Raw genomic sequence first — 27,314 nt, forward strand, 5'->3', positions numbered from 1 at the left:
TAGATTAAGTAATTTTTAATGTTCATCTCTAGTAATATTGTCCTCGTGAAAAGAAACGCCTTTTCCTAGTGTATTGGACCGCTATAATGTGGCCCTCGAAGTTTGTTATAGTAAAATAAGTGGTTTATATAAGTACTGAATGACTGAATAACATACACTGGTTTCCCTTTTATCTGCTTATCTTGTATTTTGCGTACCAAAACGTTTTTCTCCTAAATATACAACTGTGCATGATAGTGGGCACCATGCAGGATGCAAGATAACGCTGTGTGTCTGCACGGGACATTTTCGCTTTAGGAGATCTACCTCCTTTTATTTATTTCATTGCTTGTCATGTCTTTTGCGTTGTTGCATTTTTTGTTTTTATTTATTTTTATTTTTATTTTTATTTTTTTAATTTTTTTTTGAGATAGAGTCTCGCTCTGTCACCCAGGCTGGAGTGCAGTGGCCAGATCTCAGCTCACTGCAAGCTCCGCCTCCCGGGTTCACGCCATTCTCCTGCCTCAGCCTCCCCAGTAGCTGGGACTACAGGCGCCACCACCTCACCCGGCTAGTTTTTTGTATTTTTAGTAGAGACGGGGTTTCACCGTGTTAGCCAGGATGGTCTCGACTCCTGACCTTGTGATCCGCTCGTCTCGGCCTCCCAAAGTGCTGGGATTACAGGCTTGAGCCACCGCGCCCAGCTTTGTTTTTATTTTTGAGACAGTTTCACTCGTCACTCAGGCTGGAGTGCAGTGGCACAACCTCGGCTCACCGCAACCTCCGCCTCCTGGGTTCAAGCGATTCTCCTGCCTCAGCCTCCTGAGTAGCTGGGATTACAGGCATGTGCCACCACGCCCGGCTAATTTTTGTATTTTTAGTAGAGACGGGGTTTCTCCATGTTGGTCAGGCTGGTCTTGAACTTCTGACCTCAGGTGATCAGCCTGCCTCATCCTGTTGTGTTTTTTTAAAACATTTTATTCATCCTAAAGCCCTCGAGTGTACAACTTTGGCTTTTTATCAGGGAATCCAGAAGCTTGCTTCTGCACAGTTCAGCTAAGTAATTCTAAACCAAAAAACAGTAATTTTTAAAAACTATTATTTAGGCTGGGTGCAGTGGCTCATGCCTGTAATCCCAGCACTTTGGGAGGCTGGGGCAGGTGGATCACCTGAGGTTGGGAGCTCAAGACCAGCCTGACCAACGTGGAGAAACCCCATCTCTACTAAAAGTACAAAATTAGATGGGAGCTCGAGACCAACCTGACCAACGTGGAGAAACCCCATCTCTACTAAAAATATAAAATTAGGTGTGGTGGTGCACGCCTGTAATCTCAGCTACTCAGGAGGCCAAGGCAGGAGAATCCCTTGAACCCGGGAGGCGGAGGTTGTGGTGAGCCGAGATCACCATTGCACTCCAGCCTGGGGAACAAGAGCAAGACTCCGTTTCAAAAATATATGTATATTATTTAGATATTCATTAGATGTGCAAAAACTAATTTTAAACTAAAGTTATTACTTTCCCACATCTAGGGGATATGATCAATTAGAAAATGAGGATATAAGAAAGATAGCTTTGGCTGGGCGCGGTGGCTCAAGCCTGTAATCCCAGCACTTTGGGAGGCCGAGACGGGTGGATCACGAGGTCAGGTGATCAAGACCATCCTGGCTAACATGGTGAAACCCCGTCTCTACTAAAAAAAAATACAAAAAACTAGCCGGGCGAGGTGCAGGCGCCTGTAGTCCCAGCTAATGTAGTCCCAGCTACTCGGGAGGCTGAGGCAGGAGAATGGCCTAAACCCAGGAGGCGGAGCTTGCAGTGAGCTGAGATCCGGCCACTGCACTCCAGCCTGGGCTACAGAGCGAGACTCCGTCTCAAAAAAAAAAAAAAAAAAAAGATAGCTTTGCCCAAGCTGGTGTTTTGTTTTTGGTTTTGAGACATTGCTCTGTCACCCAGGGTGGAGTGCAGTGGCTTCATCATGGCTGTCTGCAGCCTTGACCTCTCAGGCTCAAGAGATCCTCCCACCTCAGCCTCCTGAATAGCTGGGACCACAGCCACGTGCCACCACACCCATCTAATTGTTTGATTTTTTGTGGAGACACTCTCACTGTGTTGCTCAGGCTGCAAGCTGGTGTTTTAAACAGATGAAGCTGGAAAGTTCTCCAGCTTCTCCAGAGTTGTTTTTTTGAATTGAGGGGTTATGGAGCCTACATGTAAATACAAGTGTGCCTTGAGTTAAATCTCCAGAAAGATTTAGAATGGCCGTGTTGCCAGAGCTCTCCTAGTTAGCCTGCAGGAGTGTCTGAAGTCCATGTCCGTCTGACATATTACCGGAATTAACAAACGCAGGGACGTTCAGTGCTCCTTCATGTGACTTTCTGGCTATCTCACCTGCCACTCAGTGCTGCTGTGATTTAGCAGCCAGAGTTTTCCGGAGACCTCCAATGTGTCTGTTGAAATTCAGGGTAAGAGTTGAGAAGTTTCCCTGTTTGTTCTTAAGCGTTCTTACCCTTATCTTAGGTGAAATCAATAGTAAATTTACTCTGACTTTAATGATCAATAAAGAAGTGCCCTTGCTTCATCCTCTTTATATAAAGCAATAGAGTCATATGGTTCAAAAATCAAAACAATATGAAAAGGTATTTTAAACCAGGTAAGTGTCTGAGACAAGCCTTGCCCATTTAGAGGTTTATTTTGCCAAGGTTGAGGATGTGCCTGAGAAGGAGACGCAGCCACAGATCTGTGGCCCGCACTCTTTCCAAAGAAGATTTTTAGGGCTTTACTTTGTGGGATATGATGAGGTTTCTCTTCAAATAATCTGATCAATATTTTATTCTTTAATTCTTAGTACCCCCCCTTTTTTATCCTTTATTCCTTTGTTAGATGCCCAGGCACGCCACAGTACCAAGTGTTATCAGTGCCAGCTCACATTCCTTTACTTATTTGGAAAGAGGACTAACTTTCTAGCTCATTACAGATACCCCTTCCCCTTCCTCTCCACTTTCTTTTTTTTTTTTTTTTTTTTTTTTTTTGAGACGGAGTCTCGCTCTGTCACCGGGGCTGGAGTGCAGTGGCCGGATCTCAGCTCACTGCAAGCTCCGCCTCCCGGGTTTACGCCATTCTCCTGCCTCAGCCTCCCGTAGCTGGGACTACAGGCGCCCGCCACCTCGCCCGGCTAGTTTTTTGTATTTTTTAGTAGAGACGAGGTTTCACCGTGTTAGCCAGGATGGTCTCGATCTCCTGACCTCGTGATCCGCCCGTCTCGGCCTCCCAAAGTGCTGGGATTACAGGCTTGAGCCACCGCGCCCGGCCAGCCCTCTCCACTTTCTTTTACGTGCCCACTCTATCTAAAAAAATCAAGTGTTTAGCCAAGTGGGATTAGTTTAGATTGTACGACCCGACCCCGGCCGATGGAAAAAGGTACAGGGGCAGGACTTATGTCAGGAATAAAGGCTCTCGTGCCCCTTTGTTCAGGTGTGCTCTCATGGCGACTGGCCAACGAGGCACCCCTCTGTGCAGAAGTAAAATTGATTTGCTAAGAATCCTTTGAGTGTTCAATTTCCTTAGGATTTTAAGCATTATTCCTAACAAGTATTTAAAAGGGAAAGAGCAGGAAGGGAGGGAAGAGGGAAAGGAAAAATAAAGGAGGGTAGGTAGGGAGATAAGTGGTTACATTCTTGTGAGGCTTTGATTAGCGCTCACCAAATCTACATGTCATAGTGAAAGGAGGGGGTAGAGGAACAGTTACGCATTCAGCTCAGTGAATCTACATTTAGCGCTCACCAAATCTACATGTTACAGTGAAAGGAGCAGGCAGAGGAACAGTTATGCATTCAGCTCAGTGAATCTACATTTAGCGCTCACCAAATCTACATGTTACAGTGAAAGGAGCAGGCAGAGGAACAGTTATGCATTCAGCTCAGTAAATCTACATTTAGTGCTCACCAAATCTATGTGTTACAGTGAAAGGAGCGGGCAGAGGAACAGTCAGTTATGCCTTCAGCTCAGTGAATCTACATTTAGCACTCACGAAATCAATGTGTTACAGTGAAAGGAGCGGGCAGAGGAACAGTCAGTTATGCATTCAGCTCAGTAAATCTATATTTAGCGCTCACCAAATCTACATGTTACAGTGAAAGGAGTGGGCAGAGGAACAGTTACGCATTCAGCTCAGTGAATCTACATTTAGCGCTCACCAAATCTACATGTTACAGTGAAAGGAGCAGGCAGAGGAACAGTTATGCATTCAGCTCAGTGAATCTACATTTAGCGCTCACCAAATCTACATGTTACAGTGAAAGGAGCAGGCAGAGGAACAGTTATGCATTCAGCTCAGTAAATCTACATTTAGTGCTCACCAAATCTATGTGTTACAGTGAAAGGAGCGGGCAGAGGAACAGTCAGTTATGCATTCAGCTCAGTGAATCTACATTTAGCGCTCACCAAATCTACATGTTACAGTGAAAGCAGCGGGCAGACGAACAGTTAGGCATTCTGCTCAGTACCTCTACGTTTTGTCTCAGGGCTGGTGAGGGATGGTTTCTGGTGTTGTCTTTGTCCCTTACCTATGAAGATAAGCTGTTAATTTATATTGTTGGGCGAGGGAAACCATCTGGGGAGGTATGTGGCCTTCTGTCTTGTAGCTTATCTGTTTAGGAACAAAAAGAAAAGTATTTTGCATGTTCCATGACTCAATTTCCAGGCTTAACTTTTCCCTTTGGCTAAGTGAACTTGGTCCCAAGATTTTATTTTCCTTTCACAGTATACCCCATGCCCATCAATCCCATTTCCCCTGCATCCTATAGTTAACCCCTTCGTAAGCAAATACAACTAGATAAATCCTAATTTTCTCTTTTTAAAAACTTTATCTTACTGTCCCAATTATGGCACATTTTTACTTTCTAGGTTCTGTGATTTACGGAGTGTTCTGGCTATATAGACAGCTTCTAAATTGTCACCACATTTTGGAACAAGATGTATTATTTTTACTATTTACATTTAACATGAATCATGATCCTAAGTGCATCAGCATGTCTTCATAACATTCACCAAAGAAGAGAGGGCAGCACTGCTCTTCTCCAGTGTGGCTCTCGCCTGGTCCAGTTACCAGAAATAGTTCTTTTGTCGCTGTGATGTCCTGGGTGGGCTTCATTTTTTATTAATGTACTTTGTCTATAGCAACTTCCTGCAACTATGTGAACAGATCTTGAAGACACACAGTGAGGTCTGTTTCCTTTGTCCTCTTAAGTCTTTATGGTTGTTGCTTCTATTGTTTTATTGGTCCCAATGAGAACTGGAGCTGACCTGATGTCATGATCTGTGAAAATAGTTTCTATTAAGGAAGAAGTACCAGGAAATCCCATATGCCACTGTAGACCTGCCTCTCTGGATACCATTTACTATTCCATACTCCAGCTGCTATGCACAATGGTTGTGCATTGAGGCCCCCGTGATGATTAACAGGAGTAGAAGCTGGGTTCAGACACTCTGGCACTTGCATAGGTCAAGGGTTGTGTTGTGCTCTTGCAGCAAATCCCACATAGACATCCATATGCATATTGTCCCACCAACATCCGCTAAGCAGAAACCAGGGTTGAGTACACAACAGTCCCGAGAACATTTGGGTTGCCCGGCCTTAGGTGAGCCTTTTGGGGGCTGCGATTTTGACACCATCTGCTCCATTGTTTCTCAGCTGCTGTGTTCTGACCCATCAATTGTTTCACCGCATTATCATCACGGAAAGCTTGGTCTCCCTCAAAACATGAACTTGGTAGGCCCTGTGTTCCAGTGGGGGCTTTTGGACTTTAGTGTTTAGGACAGAGTCCCGCTCCCCTCTGTGGTGTTGGGGTATTAATGAATCAGCCTTGAAGAGAGAAGGGGCTGGGGCCTCAGCCTCCCAACAGGCCGTCACTGGAGAATGGTCTCCTACCCTCAGATCTTGGGCATTTCCACAGCACACTGTCCCCCATCTCCTGCCAAATACCTACATACGCTCTTGTAATAGGAGGGCTGGGAACTCCACCCAAAACCATACAAAAAGCCAGTATGTGTATTTGGACGCCTCCCCAGCACTCAGTCACCGAGTTCCTCCAGTTCCTCTGTTCCAACAGCAGTCGGTCACTCTCACGCAGTTTAAATGATTTATTGATGTCTCGGCTAAGCTTGCGACAGTTTCAGGACGTTTCAGCCATCAAGGTCTAAGAAGCCCTTTCCATTCCTGAGGAGCCCTCAGCCAGCCTCCTCCTCCAGCTCCTCACTCTGGCCGCGTAACCCCTCATGGCGTCCATCTTGGACACCCCTTTGTTCGCGTTCCATGCCCCCCACTTTCTTCTTCAGCTCCTCACTCTGGCCGCGTAGCCCCTCATGGCGTCCATCTTGGACACCCCTTTGTTCGCGCTCCATGCCCCCCACTTCCTTCTTCTTCAGCTCCTCCACTTTGGCCGCGTAGCTCCTCATGGCGTCCATCTTGGACACCCCTTTGTTCGCGCTCCAGGCCTCCCACTTGGCCCTGGCTTTCACGTCTGAGGCCGGAGGGGCGGGGATGTCGCAGTCGCCCTGGGTGGCCTGTTTGTAGAAGCCGTAGATGAGCAGCTTCTCCGGATCGCTCACAGGACCCTTCAGCTGCTTGAGGGCCGCGCGCGCCAGCTCGAACTCCACTTGGCACATGAGGGGGTGGAGGCGGTCCCTGGTGCTAGAAGCTGGAGCTGGAGAGTTGGAATGGCGGTTACTACTCAATCTCGGGGAGGAGGCAGGCACACGATGTTCATGTTTTCTCAAGCACAGGCTGCAAGCTCGGGGTCCAGCGTACTGGAGCCACCCCACCATGTTTGGGCTCACACGGTGCATTTTCTGGGGAGGACCAGCCGTCAAAAGCGTGTAGGATCCGAGCCGCTGCTGTCTGAAGGGGGCGGCGCGCCGCGGCAGGAGCGCCTTGTGCGACTGTGTGTGGGGCGGGCTGGACGCGTGGGAGTGGAAGCTTCTCGTGGTGCTGCTGCGCTGGGTAGTGGGCGGCCCGCGGGAGGCGCTCGGTGGGGGTGAGCTGTGTGCGGGGCACGCCAGGGGTTACCGGGTGAGGGTGAATGCGGGGCCGGGGACTCGTGAGCCGGACCCGCTGAAACCCCGGAACCGGGGCCGGGCAGGGGACGGTGCGGAGGAGTCTGGGGAGCGACGCCCGGTACCTGAGCGGGGGTGGGAGGCCTCTGCCGGAAGGCGGTGCTGTGCGCCTGGCGCGCGCGTTCGTGAGGACTGCGCGTGCGCAGTGGAGACTGTGGGCGGGACCGGGCGGGGTTGTGGGCGGGGCCTGAGCGCGGCCGCCGTGGCGCCTGCGCCGTCCATTGTGCTGTGCGTCCCGCGCCGCGTTTGCGTTCTCGGAGTGGAGGGGGCGTTAGCCCCGCGCAGCCGCCGGCGTCGCCACCATGGACCTAGGTGGGTGCCGCGTCTCTTCAGCCCCGGGTTGCGTCCCGCGATGCGCCACCGGGGCGGTGCTGCCCGGTGGCGTCTCCTGCCGCGCACGCTCGCGCGGGCCTGAAGCCTTCCCCGCGTCGGGGCGGGTCTGGGGGTCCCCGGGTGGCCTTGACGGGGGTGGTCGGGGTCCGGCCGTGCGTTGGGCCGTGTCTTGCCGCCTCCGGCCCCCTCCGCGGGAAAACACCGAGCAGACGTGAAGCGAGAACCCCTGGAAGCGCCCGGGGCTCGCGCACGTGCTTTGAGAAACGGGCTCTCTCCGAGCACCCCCGGGTCCCCCGGCGGCCTCGTTTCCTGAGTGGCAACTGCGTTCTTGAGTAAGCGTCTTACGCTCCAAGTGTCTTACGCGCATCGGGTTTCCTCATCGACAGAGCTGGGAGAATGGCAGTGTGTCTCCCCCACTGAGTGTTGGGCGACTTTGAATGGAGGTCGCCGAGGTACAGTGTCCCGTGCGGGGCTGCGCGGGTCACACCGCGGTTGGGGCAGCTGCGTTCCTGAGGCGTCACTTTCTGAACCTGCGTGCGTCCTGATTCAGAATCTTGCAAGGTCTGGGAGAGGGGGAACCCTGGAACCAGAAGCTCCCTGCTAAGCCTGGATACAGGCTGCTAAGACCAGGAGGCTGTTCTGGGAGAGCTGGGGGTGAGGCACCCCGAGATGTGTCAGCAGTAGTAGGCTGGGGGGAAATGGTCTGTTTCCCCCCCGCCCCCCAGAGAGCTCTTCAGGAGCGGAATGTTAGAGCTCTTAGGGCTTGGAGCCCCTCAGCCGTAATTGCTTCCCAGCCCCACCACACAGGCGGGGGCACCCTCAGCAAATCGTTTCTGCGCCTCAGTGTCCTCTAAAACGGGAATAATAGTCCTCAAAAGGTGGTTGTGAATCGAAGAGATCTTACATGTGCACCACCTAGCACCGTGCCTGGCATGGAGTAGGCGCATAATAAACCTAAGAAGTGGGCTCCAGCAAGCACTAGTTAACCATCCGTGATGAAGCACCGGAGTATTTTCCAGCCAGTAACTGCCCTGGGACTTACTACTTCACACTGTGGGTACTTACTGCGCCTGGAAGGCAGGTGTTGAGGGCCAGACATCTGCTCAACTAATCCAATAATGCAATAAAATTAAATTTACAGCGTCAGGAGGGACCATATTTTGGGACCCTGGGAGAGCCTCCTGAGCCAGAAAGAAGGGCCGTAACCCCCAGAGAAGTACCCCCTGCAGCCTAACCCTCCGTGGGTGTCAGCCTCAGCTGCTGTGAGCTGAGATGGATTGCCTCCACAAGTGGGTTACATAGTGCTGAACCCTTGTCCTGTTCTGCTCTCATAAATGGTGGGAAGGGTAAGATGGTCCTTAGTTTCCTGGAGTCAGTGTTTTCTCTGCGGGTGTCTGGCCTGTGAAAATGGGGAATATGAGCTCTTGTGGGCATGAGAGACTGAGGAAGGAGTAGCATCTCTCAATCCTAGGAAAGGGGAGAGGACTCAGGAATGAGGAATAGGAAGCAGTATTTGTACCCTCGTTTTAGTTTCTAGGCCAAAGGAAACATGGCTGATAAAGGCCTACATCCTTTGATGTTTCTGAGCTGGGGGAGGCAAAGAATAGTGACAAGATTCTGGACCTGCCAACTATGAAAAGGTTTGGGGAAACCAACATTTACTGATCACCTAACTAGACTCTGTAACCTGATTCTTATTGTAGCTGTATTTATCTATCATAGCGTCCCGGGGAGATGGGGTCAGGAGATAGCAATACCAACCCACTAGAAAGGGCTTGACTGGTATATATCACATGATCCTCAGAGTTATAACATGAAGTCTGTATTATCCCCACATATGCAGAAGGGAGGCTTGGAGAAGCAACTTGACCAAGATCACGTCCTTTTTTTTTTTTGGAGATTGAGGGGGGGTCTCATTATGTTACCCCAGCTAGTCTTGAACTCCTGGCCTCAGGGATCCACCTGCCTCAGACCCCCCAAGTAGCTGGGATTACAAGTGCTAGCCACTGCACCTGGCCAGAATCACATTATTTTTAAATGGCTGAGGTAGGATTTAAACCCATGTCTGATTAAACATCCCAAGATGCTTTCCATGGTAAGTCTGTGTCACTCGTTAGTTCCCTGAAGGAAGGCTTAATTTAGCACAGTATTTTCTGTATCTGCTCCCTGGTTTCTCCCACAGAGCAGGGCCATGAGTAGCTTGTTTTTGAGCGGAAGGAGCTGTGGGTAGACTGTTTCCCTGAAAGGTAGAAGAATGTTTGAGGCCTGTTCCCAAGGCAAGGTTGTAAAGGGTGAAGGCAGGGCTTGTCTGATTCCTTCTGTGCCCGTTACTCCATGGCTGCGTGATTGCTCTGTGCCCGTTACCCTGTGGCTGTGTGATTACTCTGTGCCCATTACCCTGTGGCTGTGTGATTGCTTCTGTGCCCATTACTCTGTGGCTGTGTGATTGCTCTGTGCCCTTTACTCTGTGGCTGTGTGATTGCTCTGTGCCCATTACCCTGTGGCTGTGTGATTGCTGTGTGCCCATTACCCTGTGGCTGTGTGATTGCTCTGTGCCCATTACTCTGTGGCTTTGTGATTTCCTCTGTGCCCATTACCCTGTGGCTTTGTGATTTCCTCTGTGCCCATTACCCTGTGGCTGTGTGATTGCTTCTGTGCCCATTACCCTGTGGCTGTGTGATTGCTGTGTGCCCATTACCCTGTGGCTGTGTGATTGCTGTGTGCCCATTACCCTGTGGCTGTGTGATTGCTGTGTGCCCATTACCCTGTGGCTGTGTGATTGCTGTGTGCCCATTACCCTGTGGCTGTGTGATTGCTGTGTGCCCATTACCCTGTGGCTGTGTGATTGCTGTGTGCCCATTACCCTGTGGCTGTGTGATTGCTGTGTGCCCATTACCCTGTGGCTGTGTGATTGCTGTGTGCCCATTACCCTGTGGCTGTGTGATTGCTGTGTGCCCATTACCCTGTGGCTGTGTGATTGCTGTGTGCCCATTACCCTGTGGCTGTGTGATTGCTGTGTGCCCATTACCCTGTGGCTGTGTGATTGCTGTGTGCCCATTACCCTGTGGCTTTGTGATTTCCTCTGTGCCCATTACTCTGTGGCTGTGTGATTGCTCTGTGCCCATTACTCTGTGGCTGTGTGATTGCTCTGTGCCCATTACTCTGTGGCTGTGTGATTGCTCTGTGCCCGTTACCCTGTGGCTGTGTGATTGCTGTGTGCCCGTTACCCTGTGGCTGTATGATTGCTTCTGTGCCTATTACTCTGTGGCTGTGTGATTGCTCTGTGCCCATTACCGTGTGGCTGTGTGATTGCTTCTCTGCCCGTTACCCTGTGGCTATGCACCCTTCACCTGTCATGAGAAGCTCAGCTGTCATGTCCTGTGGTACATTCTCAGTGGCCACTGTAGTTTGCCTTCCTGCTATTTCTAAACCGCTCTCCCCACATCCTCTGCTGGCCCACCCTTTGCTGGAGGGTCTGGCCTCAGCAGCCCAGCTTTTTCTTTTCACACACTTTTCCTGAAGGATCTCATTCACTGTCTTGGTTCCAGTGATCCCTCTGGGCAGATAACTCTCAGAATCACATTTCCCAGCTGACTTCCTTCCTGAACTTCTACCCGGCGTTTCCATTGCTGGAGGACGTCTGTACCTCGATAACCAAAGCTGAACTCATCTGTCCTCACACCTGTTCTGATTCTCCACCATTCCCTATATGTGGCGCCACCCGATTCCCAGGCTGGAGAGCTCGGAAGCCATTCTGGATTCCTCGGCCAGGTCCTTCTGACTCCAGCTCTGCAGTGGCTCTTGTAGCCATCCCTTCTCCCCTTCCGCTGATGTCATTGAAAACCCTTGTCATCTCTAACCATGATCGCCTACTAACAGCAGTGGCCATCTGGAAACATTTTCACTATACTGTCTTATTTGGCTTGTCTACGTGCAGGGCCCTTGAACATCTGTGAAGAAATGACTATTCTGCACGGAGGCTTCTTGCTGGCCGAGCAGCTGTTTCGCCCCAAGGAACTGGCAGAATTGACAAAGTCTGACTGGGAACGTGTTGGATGCCCCATCGTGGAGGCCTTAAGGGAGATCTCCTCGGCCGCAGCACACTCCCAGCCCTTTGCCTGGAAGAAGAAAGCTCTGATTATCATCTGGGCCAAGGTTCTGCAGCCACACCCCGTGACCCCCTCCGACACAGAGACGCGGTGGCAGGAAGACCTGTTCTTCTCGGTGGGCAACATGATCCCCACCATCAACCACACTGTCCTCTTTGAGCTGCTCAAATCCCTGGAAGCTTCTGGACTCTTTATCCAGCTCCTGATGGCCCTGCCCACCACCATCCGCCATGCAGAACTAGAGCGCTTTCTGGAGCACGTGACCGTTGACACTTCTTCTGAAGACGTGGCCTTCTTCCTGGACGTCTGGTGGGAGATGATGAAGCACAAGGGTCACCCGCAGGACCCCCTGCTCTCCCAGTTTAGTGCAATGGCCCATAAGTACCTGCCTGCCTTAGATGAGTTCCCCCATCCTCCAAAGAGGCTTAGGTCAGACCCAGACGTGTGCCCCACCATGCCCCTGTTGGCCATGCTGCTCCGCGGGCTGATGCAGATCCAAAGTCAGATCCTGGGCCCGGGGAGGAGGTGCTGTGCGCTGGCCAACCTGGCCGACATGCTGACCGTGTTTGCACTGATGGAGGACGACCCCCAGGAGGTGTCTGCAACCATGTATCTGGACAAACTGGCCACCGTGATCTCCGTGTGGAACTCGGACACCCAGAACCCCTACCATCAGCAGGCGCTGGCAGAGAAGGTGAAGGAGGCAGAATGGGATGTCAGCCTGACCTCACTGGCCAAACTCCCCAGTGAGACCATTTTCGTGGGCTGCGAGTTCCTGCACCGCCTGCTGCGGGAGTGGGGGGAGGAGCTGCAGGCCGTGCTCCGCAGCAGCCAGGGGACAAGTTATGACAGCTACCGGCTATGCGACAGTCTGACTTCCTTCAGCCAGAATGCAACGCTCTACCTGAACCGCACCAGCCTGTCCAAAGAGGAGAGGCAGATGGTCTCTGAGCTGGCGGAGTGTGTCAGGGACTTCCTGAGGAAAACGAGCACGGTGCTGAAGAACAGGGCCTTGGAGGACATCACAGCTTCCATTGCCATGGCCGTCATCCAGCAGAAGATGGACCGCCATATGGAAGTGTGCTACATTTTTGCTTCTGAGAAGAAGTGGGCCTTCTCGGAGGAGTGGGTAGCCTGCCTGGGGAGTAACAGGGCCCTCTTCCGAGAGCCAGACTTGGTGTTGAGGCTGCTGGAAACAGTGATAGACGTCAGCACAACTGACAGGGCCGTCCCTGAGTCTCAGATCCGGCAGGTGATCCACCTGGTCCTGGAATGTTACGAAGACCTCTCCCTGCCAGATAAAAATAAAGTCCTTGCAGGTATCCTGCATTCCTGGGGGCGAGAGGGCCTCTCTGAAAAGTTGCTGGCTTATGTGGAGGGTTTTCAGGAAGACCTCAATACGACTTTTAACCAGCTCACTCAGAGTGCCTCTGAACAGGGCTTGGTGAAAGCTGTGGCCTCCGTGGCCCGCCTGATCATAGTGCACCCGGAAGTCACGGTGAAGAAAATGTGCAGCCTGGCTGTGGTCAATCTCGGCGCCCACAAGTTCCTGGCCCAGATTCTCACTGCCTTCCCTGCCCTTCGGTTCGTGGAAGAGCAGAGTCCCAATTCATCTGCCACGTTCATGGTGTCATGCCTCAAAGAAACCGTCTGGACGAAGTTCTCTACACCCAAGGAAGAAAAGCAATTTTTAGAGCTCCTGAACTGCCTGATGCATCCCGTGAAGCCCCAGGGGATTCCAGTGGCTGCTCTTCTTGAGCCAGAGGAGGTGCTGAGGGAGTTTGTCCTGCCTTTCTTGAGGTTAGATGTTGAAGAGGTAGACCTCAGTCTGAGGATCTTCATCCAGACTCTAGAAGCAGACACGTGCCGAGAGGAGCACTGGCTCCAGACCTGCTCCCCGTTTCCACTCCTCTTCAGCTTGTGCCAGCTCTTGGACGGCTTCAGCAAATACTGGCAGCTCCCCAAGGAGAAGCGGTGCCTCTCTTTGGATAGGAAGGATCTGGCGATCCATATCCTGGAGCTCCTGTGTGACATCGTATCAGCCAATGCCGAGACCTTCTCCCCGGACGCCTGGGTCAAGTCCCTGTCCTGGCTCCACCGCAAGTTAGAACAGCTGGACTGGACTGTGGGCCTGAGGCTGAAGAACTACTTTGAGGGGCACTTCAAGTGTGAAGTGCCAGCCACACTTTTTGAGATCTGTAAGCTTTCAGAAGATGAGTGGACCTCCCAGGCCCACCCAGGCTACGGGGCCGGCACGGGGCTCCTGGCCTGGATGGAGTGCTGCTGTGTCTCCAGTGGCATCTCAGAGAGGATGCTGTCTGTCTTGGTGGTGGACGTGGGCAATCCTGAGGAGGTCAGACTGTTCAGCAAAGGCTTTCTGGTGGCCCTGGTACAAGTCATGCCTTGGTGCAGCCCTCAGGAGTGGCAGCGCCTTCACCAGCTGACCAGGAGACTGCTGGAGAAGCAGCTTCTCCATGTCCCATATAGCCTGGAATATATTCAGTTTGTTCCCCTGCTCAACCTGAAGCCGTTTGCCCAGGAGCTGCAACTCTCCGTACTCTTCCTGAGGACTTTCCAGTTTCTCTGCAGCCAGAGCTGTCATAATTGGCTTCCTCTGGAGGGCTGGAACCACGTGGTCAAACTCCTCTGTGGCAGTCTGACCCGCCTGCTGGACTCAGTCAGGCTGATACAGTCAGCTGGCCCTTGGGCCCAAGGACCAGAGCAGGACCTGACCCAGGAAGCCCTGTTCGTCTACACCCAGGTGTTCTGCCATGCTCTGCACATCATGGCCATGCTCCACCCGGAGGTCTGTGAGCCACTCTACGTTTTAGCCTTGGAAACCCTCACCTGCTATGAGACTCTGAGCAAGACCAACCCTTCTGTCAGCTCCTTGCTCCAGAGGGCGCACGAGCAGCGCTTCTTAAAGTCCATTGCTGAGGGCATCAGCCCCGAAGAACGGCGCCAAACCCTGTTGCAGAAGATGAACAGCTTCTGACCTGCGTGGGGAGCTGGGCCCCAACGTGGCGGGTCTGCAGAAGATCAATAGCTTCTCACCTGCACAGGGGGAGCAGAAAAGCTGGGCCTCAGCATGGCAGGTCTGCAGGGGCCAGACCCGAGCAGCCTGGACGTGACAGTTACGTGAAACTGTCCCCACAAAGTCATGGCAATAATCGTGCACAGAAAATAGTTTGTTGGGTGTTTGTAACGTACAAACAAAAATTCTCCTCTTTTGCATCTCACTTTGTCTCTTCTAAGTCAGCCTCAGCAATAGCCCAGGATTAAGTATGCTCTGAAATTGGGTTTAGTGTCTTCAAGATCAAATGCAGCCAGGAGGAACATGTTCATAACTGGACTTTTCCATCCTAGATTTTGGCAAATAAGCCCAAAGTTGAAACCATGTGAGTGGAAAAAGCACTGCAGGGTATGTATAACCCCCTTCAAGAGTTATTTCGTCTTTTAATGTTTTTTCTTGAGGTATCTTGGAAAGGACAGCAGCTTGGAAAATAATCCAGTCCAGCCCTGGTTCTGCCTCTGGCCATGAGATTGCTGTGCCCGAGAGGCCTGCACAATTCTAAAGTGAGAGGATTGGAGGACCAAGATAAACTCAGCAGTGAGGGGCTAGGTTAATGACCTCAAGAAAATGGGCCCCCTCTGAATTGAGGAGTGTGTACAGTCTGTTGCTCAGGCTGGCTTTGAACCCTTGGACTCAAGAGTATCTCCCACCTCAGCCTCCTGAGTAGCTGGGACAATAAGCACTCCCACTTACCTCCCATACAGTCTTAACTCCCTCTATTCAGTCACCCACAAAGGGACTACTGTGAAGACGAGACCCGGCAAACCCAGCAGAGATGTGCTGAATGGATGGGCCACATTAACTTCTGCCTTAGGAGGGGCTGTCGAGGTTTGGATGAATGAATGGTTTGGGTAAGGGAATGACGTGTGCAGGAATGTAAAAAATGAGTATGGGCCGGGTGCGGTGGCTCACACCTGTAATCCCAACACTTTGGGAGGCTGAGGTGGGAGGATCACTTGAGACCAGCCAATATATGAAGGCCCTGTCTCTTCAAAAAAAAAAAAAATACAAAAATTAGCTGGGTATGGTGACACACAACTGTAGTTCCAGCTACTCAGGAGGCTAAAGCAGGAGGATCACTTGATCCTGGGAGGTAGAGGCTGCAGTAAGCTGAGATCACACCACTGCATGCCAGCCTTGGTGACAGAGTGAGACCCTGTCTCAAAAAAAAAAAAAAAAAAAAAAAAAAAATGAGAGTGGGCTAGACATGGTCACTCACACCTATAATAATCCCAGTGCTTTGGGAGGCTGAGGCAGGAGGATCACTTGAGGCCAGGAGCTTGAGACCAGCCTGGGCAACCGAGATAACCTGTCTCTACAAAAAGAAAAAAAAAATGAGTTTAAGGTGTTTGAGGTATGAGGAAACAGAATTGGCTGGGGACATGTTTATTGTGTGAGATGAATAGGGGGAAAAGAGTATGTCCCATCACTACCTCCACATCCACACCCTCCTTCCCAGTGGGGCATTACTCAGGTTCTCTCCTCAGGTAAAGTAGGCTTGGCTCTTTGACCAATAATTGGGCTTCCACTCTCCCAATTCCTAGTAAGATTCACTTAGGAAGAAAGGGTCTCAAGTTACATGTGACCACTATATGCTTGAACTCTGGGAACCTTCAGTGTATTATTGGGACCATGAACCACACAAATAGGTTTGAGTAAGGTGTGAGCTAGACCTTTCTGGAGGCTGACAGCATTCACAACACACCCTTCTGCTAGTTACATGGACATAGACGTGGAGCTACAGCACACAGCAGCCGGTCAGGTTGGGTCACAGGATGATTCTTACAGGAAACTGATATCGATGTATTTCACAAATGAGAATAAGTTGGGAATGTTAGTGCAATTTAATCACCATAAGGGTGACTTTTAAAGATACACTGATAGTTTAAAAAACAGAAAAAGACAATTAAAAAATAAGCATTTTGTTCTTTAAATGGTATCAATTAAAGACTAAACAGTCAAAATGAGACATCATTCAGTCCTTTAGACGTTCACAATTAATTAAAAGGCACTTTAAAAATCCACTTTTTAAACTACCACTTGAGAACACATGGTAGCACAGTCTCAAACACATCCTAGTTGATAGGGAATGATGAGTGTTGGCACCAGAAAATCCTGCTTGCAGAAGGGGGCGCAGGTGTCGGTCCACAGGACAGCCTCTGGCCAGGCTGGCTGCCCCCTCGCTCTGGAGCCTTCTGTGGCTAAATGGCAGGACACTCACACAGGAATGGGCCTTGGACCACAAGCTCTGGCATATCAGGAGGATGAGTACTCCAGTACTCTGCAGTCTGGATGACACAGTTTGTGGTTTGGAGTACAGAAGTTGGTTTCCACATCACATGAAAAGGACAGTGTCATAGAGTGGGGTTACCCAGTAAACATCTACCAAAGCCTTCATTTCATGTTGTCGCTGTAGTTTTTATGAGCACGTACTCTGCATATGGATATGGGGAAAACTGGGCATGAAGGGGTGTGTTAAAAAGAATAGTATCTGTGACTGACAGCAGTAAGCTCACAAGTTTGACACTGTCAGACTTAACAAGTCAGCCTGCAAAGGTTGTGCTGGCCTCTTGGCCACACTACCTACTCAGGTTCCCATCCTTGCCTCCTGCCTGCCCCCACCCCCAGCCCCACCAGTGAGACTTCTGATTGGAAGTCAGTAGACATAAGAATTCAACTCTGACCCATGGATGACAGGATGACGCAAAGAAGCAATGGGTTATCTAGTAAACGAACAAAAACTACCTACCCACAGTGATTGTCCCAGGCCAATGTCACAAGAAGACATTACTTCCAAGAACCAAGTCATCCCTTGCTTCTGTGGGTCCAGTGCCGTGGGTACTGCCCTGAGTGGTTGGAAAGGTAGGTAGCTGCCGATATAGGGACAGGCAGATGCGCAGACACTTATCACCCTGGTCCACCGATCACACCCCATGCTTCCACCTCCCAGAACTCTTGAGATAAGACCCAAAGGATCTTTGGGCTTGCATTAAAAACACTTTGCTGTCCGTGGAGGTCTGACAGGACCCAATAGTTGTTACTATAAAAGTGCTTTTGCAAATAGGGCAAGTTAGAAGAAGGAGGTAATACGAATATTCTTTAGAAAAACTCAAATCCATCTGCTTATCAATACCCAAAAGTCTGAGGCCACCCAGGGCACAATTCAGTCCATGGAATGCTGAGTGGAGGAGGCAGCTGGTGTGAGGCTGCGCCTGACTCCCAGGAGCATTTAGCCATCCTTTTTGGCTTGGGGAGTGTCAAAGAGCCGGACTGCCTTCCTGCACAGCAGACAGAACCAGTAGAGCTGAGGAGCTACGAGGAAGGCATTGGCTATGTTGCAGTAGAAGGGGATGCTGAAGGGTACTTGGAGCAGGCTTAGTCCCTGCTGGCGGCCATAGGACCAGTACATGAAGGGGAAGAGAAGGATCCGACAGCAAAAGAAGGTGGCCAGTGTGAGGATTCCATTCACCTTGTACAGAAGGGTGTGCTGCTGCTTTAGCTGCAAAAGGAGAGGAAGGAAAAAGGTAAGGTCCCTAAGAAGCTGGGCATCAGGGAGCGACTGGCCCAAGTCCCAACACAGTGAAAGCCATGCAGGTGCTCATCAAGACCTCGGCCGTCAGACTCCCTGGCGCCCAGACGTTTGTCTAGTTTTCTGACACTTGGAGAAGACATTCTTGAACACTATCATGTTGATATGTACAGATAACCTCATTTTCTCCAATAGTGATGTTGAATTTGACCCAGGCCACCCAGCTATATTCCAGGAGTATAGAAACCATGGATTGAAGTATGTGACCAGGAAAAAGATAGAATGAACTGTATCAAACTTAGATCAAACCTACAATTTCATCCCCATTGGCTGAGATGACCAGCCGACCTGTAAGGCTGTTGAAGGATCTCCCATCCCACTCTTCCTGGCATTAGGGATTTCTCCACACCCACCATCTCTGAAGGAAAAGCAGAATCCACTCCCTCCCACACTCCTGCCATTTCATTCATACATGCCTGAATCAGAACCCTGCCCAGTGACACAAATGGAGTGCTCAGTTCTGCCATGAAGATGCAGCCGACAAAGAAATCCCCGAGGTCTCCCCGAAGGCTCTGCAGATGACAAAACGAAAAGGGGAAGTAAGTGGAGGTTAAGAAGCCACCAGAAGGAAAATTCCAGCGGGGGCTATTGAAAAGGGTAACTGTGAAGTTGGGCAAGGGCAGACCCAGTTACTGTCCCGCTGCTTCCGTGCAACAGCACTTTGATGGTCCAAGCCCTAGGATCCAGAGGCAAATTCAAGACAGGATGATGGCATCACGCACCAAGCTCTGAATTTTGATGACAGCCGGAAGGAACGCTGCAGCCTACTTTTGTGTATTGAACTGAGTCATGCCAAGACGTAGCCTGTTCGGTTCAACAAAATGTGCCAGGTCCCGGGCTAGATGTTAGGGTCTGAAAGCACCCTAGATGTTCTGGTTCCTTGATGGTAGGGCCCACAGACTTCTTGAAGAATTTAGTGCACGTTAACTCTTTCTATTTATTGATTTATTTAGAGACAGAGTTTTGCTCTTGTTGCCCAGGCTGGAGTGCAATGGTGCGATCTCAGCTCACTGCAACCTCTGCCTCCTGGGTTCAAATGATTCTCCCACCTCAGCCTCCTGAGTACTTGGAACTACAGATGCACATCATCATGCCCAGCTAATTTTTGTATTTTTAGTAGAGATGGGGTTTCACCATGTTGGCCAGGCTGGTCTCAAACTTCTGACTGGGATTACAGGCGTGAGCCACCTCGCCCAGCCTCCTTTTTCAAGAAAGCAATAAACATAGTAAAATATCAGTTCTGCCACTTAGTACCACTGAGTGATGTAAGAATACTCTTAGAACCCCCGTTTCTTCATATACAGCTAATAGTTTCTAATAGTTTGTAATATTTAGCAGGCTATGAACTTTTAAATCACATGCCTGGCAGGGCGCAGTGGCTCATGCCTATGATCCCAGCACTTTGGGAGACCGAGATGGGAGGATCCCTTGAGCCCAGGAGTTCCAGATCGGCCCGGGCATCATAAGGAGACCCCATCTCTTTATTTAAAAAATAATAAATAATAAAACATGCCAGCCAGGAGTAGTTGCTCACACCTGTAATCCCAGCCACTTTGGGAGGCTGAGGCAGGTGGATCACTTGAGGTCAGGAGTTCGAAACCAGCCTCACCAACATGGTGAAACCGTCTCTACTAAAAATAAAAAAAATTAGCCAGGCATGGTGGCGTGCACCTGTAAACCCAGCTAATTGTAAGGCCGAGGCGGGAGAATCACTTGAACCCGGGAGGCAGAGGTTGCAGTAAGCCAAGATTGCGCCATTGCACTCCAGCCTGGGCAACAAGAGCAAAATGCCATCTCAATAAATGAATAGATAAATAAATGAATAAATAATAAAAATAAATAAAACGCATGCCTTTCCCCTCAGCTTTCCCATTGCTTTTCCTTGTTGGGTGGGCTTCTATGGGGAAATGGATCTGGGGAGAAATTAGTAGCATATTTGCTTTGAGAATCTGTGTTTTGTGACATCAGAATAATCCACACAGTGCTCTCTGGCACTGTTGTGTTGCTTTGTATTATATTTGTATTTTATGTCATTTTTATCTTGTATTGAACTAAGGATAGAACCTCTGACAAACAGGAGGGCATCACAGAGGGCTGGGGGTTTGTTAAAAAGAATGCTGGGGCCGGGCGCAGTGGCTCACGCCTGTCATCCCAGCACTTTGGGAGGCCGAGGCAGGAGGATCAATTGAGTCCAAGAGTGTGAGACCAGCCTGGGCAACATGGAGAAACCCCTACAGAAATTACAGGAATCAGCTGGACGTGGTGGCGTGTGCCTGTGTTCCCAGCCACCTGGGAAGCAGAGGTAGGAGGATCACTAGAGGCCAGTAGTTTGAGGCTATAGTGAGCTGTGATCACACAACTGCACCCCACCCTGGGTGACAGTGAAACCCTGTCTCAAAAAAGAAAAACAAAAAGGATGTTGATGTTGATATTGGTGAGGAGGATCACGAGCGTTTCACACGTAATGGTGTTCCTCCACTGTTCACCTGGGGGAGGTGGCTGCTGAAGCAGCAGGCACAAGGAGAATGGGTGCCTACGAGTGGGAAAGAAAAGAGGGGCAATCCCGACTCATAAGTAATGGTCAAGACGTCCAGCTCAGGCCGGGCGTGGTGGCTCATGCCTGTAATACCAGAACTTTGGGAGGCTGAGGAGAGTGGATCATTTGAAGTTAGGACTTTGAAACCAGCCTGGCCAATATGGCAAAACCCCATCTCTACTAAAAATACAAAAAGCCGGGCATGGTGGTGGGCACCTGTAATCCCAGCTACTCAGCTACTCAGGAGGCTGAGGCAGGAGAATCACTTGAACCTGGGAAGTGGAGGTTGCAATGAGCCGAGACAGTGCCACTGCACTCCAGCCTGGGCAACAGAGTGAGACTCCGTCTCAAAAATAAATAAAAAAATAAAGACATCCAGCTCAACCCAGCTGCTGGTCTGCTGTCCTGGAAGGCCATACCTGTGCGACTGGCACAAGGACGAAGAGAATGACCGCATGATGTGTGATCATGAGGCGGTTTCGACTTAGGAAGCTTCGAAGCGTGAGGGAGGGCCCACGGTTCTGGTCTCTGGTTCGGCACCAATCACAGAGGTACATGGCGTATGAGTCATAGATCATGTATGGAATCAGAAACCACACATACTCCCGGGCAAGCCAGTGCCTGAAAGAAAGCATATGAATGGCCCGTGAAATCATTGTGGATATCCATTACCAAGGCTCACAGCCAAGCTTGGTGCTTCATCAGCTATTATTACTCCAAATACTTGACAATGAAGATGTTGAAACTGATAAGTAGGGAGAGCAGACCACTTTCTCTCCATTTCAGGGCTGATTCATGAGTGTCAAAGGCAAAAAGCAGGCATTCACTCAGCCCGCCTGTTTAAGCAGCTTGCTGTCACTACGTGTACATGTTCTGGCATTTTGTGATAAAACTGATTTTGGGCCAGGCGCAGTGGCTCAAGCCTGTAATCCCAGCACTTTGGGAGGTCGAGACGGGCGGATCACGAGGTCAGGAGATCGAGACCATCCTGGCTAACACAGTGAAACCCCGTCTCTACTAAAAAGTGCAAAAAAACTAGCCGGGCGAGGTGGCGGGCGCCTGTAGTCCCAGCTACTGGGGAGGCTGAGGCAGGAGAATGGCGTAAACCCAGGAGGTGGAGCTTGCAGTGAGCCAAGATCCGGCCACTGCACTCCAGCCTGGGCGACAAAGCGAGACTCCGTCTCAAAAAAAAAAAAAAAAAAAAACAAAAAAACCCACTGATTTTGATATAGATAGATATACAGATAATTCAACAGCCCCCGCAAGAAGCTGATTTGGAAAGTGTCCCAAATCACAAATCCAATATTTCTGGTTTAATTCCTCAGTTGCTCAACAGTTGGGGGTTTACTGACTTAAATCCTGGAACCTGTGAGTTTTGCGTCTGCATGCAACCCCACTCTACGGAGTTTCTGGGAGGCAACCCTGGCCATTTTCTTTACAATTCTAGAGCTGGCCGGGCGCAGTGGCTCACACCTGTAATCCCAGCACTTTGGGAGGCTGAGGCGGGTGGATCACGAGCTCAGCAGTTCAAGACTCACCTGACCAACCTGGTGAAACCCCGTCTCTACTAAAAATACAAAAATTAGCCGGGTGTGGTGACACACACCTGTAATACCAGCTACTCAGGAGGCTGAGGCAGGAAAATCGCTTGAACCTGGGAGGCAGAGGTTGCAGTGAGCTGAGATCGCACCACTGCACTCCAGCCTGGGTAACAGAGTGAGACGCTGTCTCAAAAAACAAAACAAAACAAAACAAAGCAGGTCTGGAAATGAGCCTGGAGCTCAAGGGCCACATTACGGCAGTTAGGGACCAGGAGAGAGGCTAGGTCAAAAGACAGTTTTCCCATTTACTTGTCCAAAGGGGCTGAATCAATATTTGCTGAATGGAAGTAATAGTTGATCACTGTCCTAGAGCAGATTAGAAGGGAAGTCTTAGCAATTCATACCATGTGGTTCCCAATGATAAAGAAGCATTCCACAGATGTTTTCTGTGAAGAAACATCTAAACGAAATCACGTACTATCCAAGGACTCCATTCACTTGGTCAGCGAATGTTTGATGGATATCCACGGGTTAGGTAGAAGATCATTTAGTTGTATGGTTCTCAAGCTACTAAATTGTAAGCCAAGGGCCCTCAAATCTTTATTAACTTTGTCTCTGATTTCGGACGGAGCCTGTCCACCGAACTGCAACACTGGAAATACAGTCCACAGAGGCGCCATCTGAATTTCTGCTCGAGCAACTCTGCACTTACCACGGCGTAAATAATGCATAAACAAATCAGGCAAGCAAGTAATGGCAAGTATAACACTTGTAGGTGAATTCATTAGCCAGCCTCCTTTTTTGTTTGTTTTTTTGAGACAAAATCTCGCTCTGTCGCCCAGGCTGGATGTAGTGGCGCAATTTCAGCTCACTGCAACCTCCGACTTGCGGGTTCAAACGAGTAGTTGGGATTACAGGCACCTGCCACCACGTCCGGCTGTTTTCTTTTTTTTTTTTTTTATTTTTAAGTAGAGATGGGGGTTTCACCATGTTGGCTGGGCTGGTCTCAAGCTCCTGACCTCAAGTGATCCACCCACCTCAGCCTCCCAAATTGTTGGGATTACAGGCGTGAACCACCACACCTGACCTAGCCAGGTTCCATGTGATAAAAAGATGCAGTACTCATTCCAGTGCCCATCTATGGTCTCAGGTGCTTTCTTGAAGCTGTTTGAAGTAAAATACCTACAAACAGCCACTAAAATTTTAGCTGAAATATAACCGGCCTCTCCCCTTGAAGGGAACCTAAGGTTTTCATATTTTCACCAATTCAGATACGAGATCTGGAATTGTGACTCATGGGTAGACTCCTCTGAAGATTTATGAGCAAGAGATTATAATCTTCACCACCACCAGCCTGTGATTTAACTTTCTTTGTAAAATGAAGATGATAATCCTTGTCTTACTTACCTGTCAAAGTTGCAGTGAAGATTACATAATTAAATGTGGGAAAGTCGGCCAGGCACCGTGGCTTATGCCAGTAATCCCAGCATTTTGGGAGGCCGAGGCGGGCGGATCATCTGAGATCAGGAGTTCGAGACCAGCCTGGCCAACATGGCTTTACTAAATATACAAAAATTAACCAGACATGGTGGCACATGCCTGTAATCCTAACTACTCAGCAGGCTGAGGCAGGAGAATCACTTGAACTTGGGAGGTGGAGTTTGCAGTGAGCCAAGGTCGTGCCCCTGCACTCCAGCCTGAGTGACAGAGACTCCATCTCGATTAAAAAAAAAAAAAAAGCGGGAGAAGGGGAGTCCTTTTAAATGTTAAAAGGTACTATACAGGCTGGGCATGGTGGCTTATACCTATGATTCCTGCACTTTGGGAGGCCTAAGTGGGAGAAGGGCTTGAGCCCAGGCGTTCCAGACCAGCCTGGGTGACACAGCGAGACCCCATCTAAAAACAAAGTACTATCTGAATTAAGTACTTAAATTGAGAACACTGCCTGGAGCTGTGACCTAGCCATTTTAGGGGGTCTGAACGCCTTTAAGAATCTGACCAAATCCTTGGCCCCATACCACATTCTGCCTATAATTTGGGGGAATTTATAGATGATAACTCCTATCTAATCACATTCTGTATGAAGACATAAAATGAGAAGGCACATAATAGAAAAATACTTAAGTGTATAGTATATGAACCCTGAAAGGCCTTTTCTGGCCGGGTGCAGTGGGCTCACGCCTGTAATCCCAACACTTTGGGAGGCCCAGGCAGGAGGATCGTTGGAGGCCAGGAGTTCAAGACCAGCCTGGGCAACATAGGGAGACCCCTGTCTCTACCAAAAAAAAAAAAAAAAAGCCAGGCATAGTAGTGTGTACCCGTAGTCCAAGCTTGGGAGGCTAAGGAAGAAGGGTGGCTTGAACCCAGGAGTTCAAGACTATGGTCAGCTATGATCATGCCACTGCACCTCAGCCTGGGCGACAGAGACCCTGTCTCCACGGGAAAAAAATAAAGTAAAAATGTGCTGGGTGTGGTGGCTCACACCTGTAATGCCAGCACTTTGTAAGGGTGAGGCAGAAAAATGACTTGAGCCCAGGAGTTCAAGACCAGCCTGGGCAACATAGTGAGACCCTGTCTTTAAAAAAAAGAAAAAATTGAACCCAGCCACTCAAATATTAACCTCTGGTGTCTACAATCAACCTCACTTGGTCTATCTTCTCTTAGCATCTACTATTCATCACCAATAGCCAGTTTTGTTTTTAAAAAGGCAGAAGAGGCCGGGCGCGGTGGCTCAAGCCTGTAATCCCAGCACTTTGGGAGGCCGAGACGGGCGGATCACGAGGTCAGGAGATTGAGACCATCCTGGCTAACACGGTGAAAACCCGTCTGTACTAAAAATACAAAAAAATTAGCCGGGTGTGGTGGCGGGTGCCTGTAGTCCCAGCTACTCAGGAGGCTGAGGCAGGAGAATGGGGTGAACCTGGGAGGCGGAGCTTGCAGTGAGCCCAGATTGCACCACTGCACTGCAGCCTGGGTGACAAGAGTAAGACTCCGTATCAAAAAAAAAAAAAAAAAAAAAAAAAAAAAAAACGCAGAAGAAAAGCACAAAAATCATGACAGCAGGATTGATCCCAAGTAAGACTGCAGGCTAGAATGGGACAGACGGCCTGCCCAGGCCCCTCGCAGTCCAGTCTCAGCAGATGAGAAGCAGGACTTGGCAAAGCCCACAGGAGAGCAGGGCCTGGAAAGGCAGTTCAACTTTCCTGCACGTCCAACTGTGGTCCTTTAACTTGGGAGAAAGTGAGTGTGATTCTAGCAAGACCGATCGGGGAAAAAAGAAATAACATAAAAAAATAAAAGCACCACCATTGCCCAGGTCTAAATATTGTACAAAGCAGGCTATTCTGGTCTTAATTTATGATTTGTTTCACTGGAACTGCAAATAGGTGCACATTTCCTGACCTGCCTGTGGACTGAGCTCTAACAGACATACCCGTGTTCTAAGCGCTGGGAACCTCTCCATACCCTTTAGCAAATCTGCAGGACAAACAAGAGCGGCGTTTGCGTGGAAAGGGGAGGTGGGTTTGTTCCTTTCCATGGGGGGGCTCTGCTAACCACACTGGAGGTGTATTAGGCCAATGATGCTTCAGAGTGGGAACCCAGTGAAACCAGCTACAAGAATCAGAAGCTATACTCCCAAGTCGCAAATGCTTCAACGCTTCTCTCTTTCGTGAAAGACCTGGATCCCTGGCCCACACTGTCCGCTCACACCACCTGAAATCGGACTCCGCCTCTGTCGTCCTCTCTCATTTCCGTGGACTTTCTCCTAAGCTGGGGGTGCTCGAAAGCTCCGGAGAGGAAGAAGGAGCCCATTGTGCAGCCCGCTTTTACCTTTAGTCAGCTATCCCAGCGCGTGTGTGAGAAAGAGCCACTGAAAGGTGACATTTGCAACAAGCCCCTGGCCCGGCTCTTACCTGCCGGTGATCACGTCGTCGCAGGAGCGAATGATGACGATCCCCGAGCCGGTGGCCAGCACGGCGTGCACCGAGGAAACCAGCCTAGCGCGGGCGGAGAGGAAAACAGCGCGCGCGCTCAGTCCGCTCCGAGGACCGCAGAGAGCCCAGCCCAGCCCTTCGGCCTGACTCTCCCCCGCCGCCGGCAGACGTGGGGAGCGGGCTCCGGAGACTCACCGGCCACTCCCGCCCGCCCCGGCCCCCCGGCCCCGCTCCCGCCAGCGGGGGACGCGGAGGGGATTCGGAATGCTCGGGCCACCGCGCCCCGGAGGGAGCAGCCCCCCCCCCCGGCTTCCTGCCGCCCCCCTTTTCCGCCCTGGGCCCCGCAGCCGGGTGGGGCGGGGTGGGCAGCGGCCCGGGCCTCGGGGGCGTCTCGGCGGCGCCGGTACCTGGTGCTGATCATCACGCAGTCGGTGCGGCTCCATCCGGGCCGGGAGCAGCGCAGCGCCCAGGTGCAGAGCGCGAAGAGCCCCGGGAAGAAGAGCGCGCCCGAGGCCAGCGTCGGCAGCATCGGGGCTGCGGGTCCGGCCGCCTCGCTGGCGCCGCGTGGCTGGGTTCGGCTCGGCGCGCCCCTGCCCGGCCGCGCGGTTTCTACCTTCCGCCCCGTCCCCGTCCCGCCTCCGCCCGGCGCTGGCCCCGATCCCGCGGCGCGGCTCTGCGCGTGACCAGGCCTGGCGGCCGCGATAGGGCGGGGCGGGGTCTCTCGCTGTCCCTGGGTCCCGAGGGTTCCCCGGCGTCCCCGGCGGGCGGAGGCGGGGGCGGGACCGAGGCGGAGGCTCCGGCCCGGGCCGCGGCGCGCGCGAGTTCCGAGTCCTCCGCTCCCTCCCGAGCGGCCGCGGGGCCGAGGCGGAGGCGGGAAGGGCCGCGGCTCCCCGGCTTCTGTTCCGTCACCCGACGCGCCCCTCCCCGACCTGCTCTTCTCGCCGGCCCCGGGCGGAGGGGCGGGGTGGGCGCGCGGTCGAGGAAGCCAGGTAGGAGCCCCCGCCGGGGTGGGGCGAGCCCTGCGGGAAAGGAGGGAGGAGGCAGACGGCCTCGTCCGCCAAGCCCTGGTGCTTCTCGGTGGGAGTCTTCAGGATGTGGCCTCTTCCCG

At 51.1% G+C, this 27,314-nt stretch overlaps 3 protein-coding genes across 4 annotated transcripts; 1 reads left to right on the forward strand and 2 right to left on the reverse strand.

Moving 5' to 3' along the window:
• Positions 1–6,103: 6,103 nt before the first annotated feature.
• LOC104670329 (acyl-CoA-binding domain-containing protein 6 homolog) lies at positions 6,104–7,220 on the reverse strand. Its single transcript, XM_010373526.2, has one exon. It carries the CDS (start codon positions 6,821–6,823, stop codon positions 6,206–6,208), a length of 618 nt encoding a protein of 205 aa, XP_010371828.2. The 5' UTR covers positions 6,824–7,220; the 3' UTR covers positions 6,104–6,205.
• Positions 7,221–7,242: 22 nt separating this feature from the next.
• GEMIN4 (gem nuclear organelle associated protein 4) lies at positions 7,243–14,771 on the forward strand. The gene is made up of 2 exons (XM_010373481.2): positions 7,243–7,402; positions 11,361–14,771. Exons 1-2 carry the CDS (start codon positions 7,393–7,395, stop codon positions 14,525–14,527), a joined length of 3,177 nt encoding a protein of 1,058 aa, XP_010371783.2. The 5' UTR covers positions 7,243–7,392; the 3' UTR covers positions 14,528–14,771.
• A 1,750-nt stretch (positions 14,772–16,521) lies between these two features.
• On the reverse strand, positions 16,522–27,225 carry TLCD3A (TLC domain containing 3A). 2 transcript variants are annotated; one of them, XM_030924064.1, is made up of 5 exons: positions 26,614–27,225; positions 26,186–26,269; positions 21,150–21,351; positions 18,611–18,706; positions 16,522–18,104 (listed from the first exon to the last, which is right to left on the reverse strand). In XM_030924064.1, the coding sequence occupies exons 1-5, from the start codon at positions 26,733–26,735 to the stop codon at positions 17,835–17,837; spliced, it is 774 nt and encodes a 257-aa protein (XP_030779924.1). In that variant the 5' UTR covers positions 26,736–27,225; the 3' UTR covers positions 16,522–17,834. The 2 variants fall into 2 exon arrangements, with proteins under 2 accessions (XP_030779924.1, XP_030779925.1); XM_030924065.1 differs by lacking the exons at positions 16,522–18,104; positions 21,150–21,351 and having other exon boundaries at positions 18,649–18,706.
• Between the last annotated feature and the right edge of the window lie 89 nt (positions 27,226–27,314).

The sequence above is a fragment of the Rhinopithecus roxellana genome, chromosome 19 (assembly GCF_007565055.1).
Source record: "Rhinopithecus roxellana isolate Shanxi Qingling chromosome 19, ASM756505v1, whole genome shotgun sequence".
Taxonomy (NCBI): Eukaryota; Metazoa; Chordata; class Mammalia; order Primates; family Cercopithecidae; genus Rhinopithecus; species Rhinopithecus roxellana.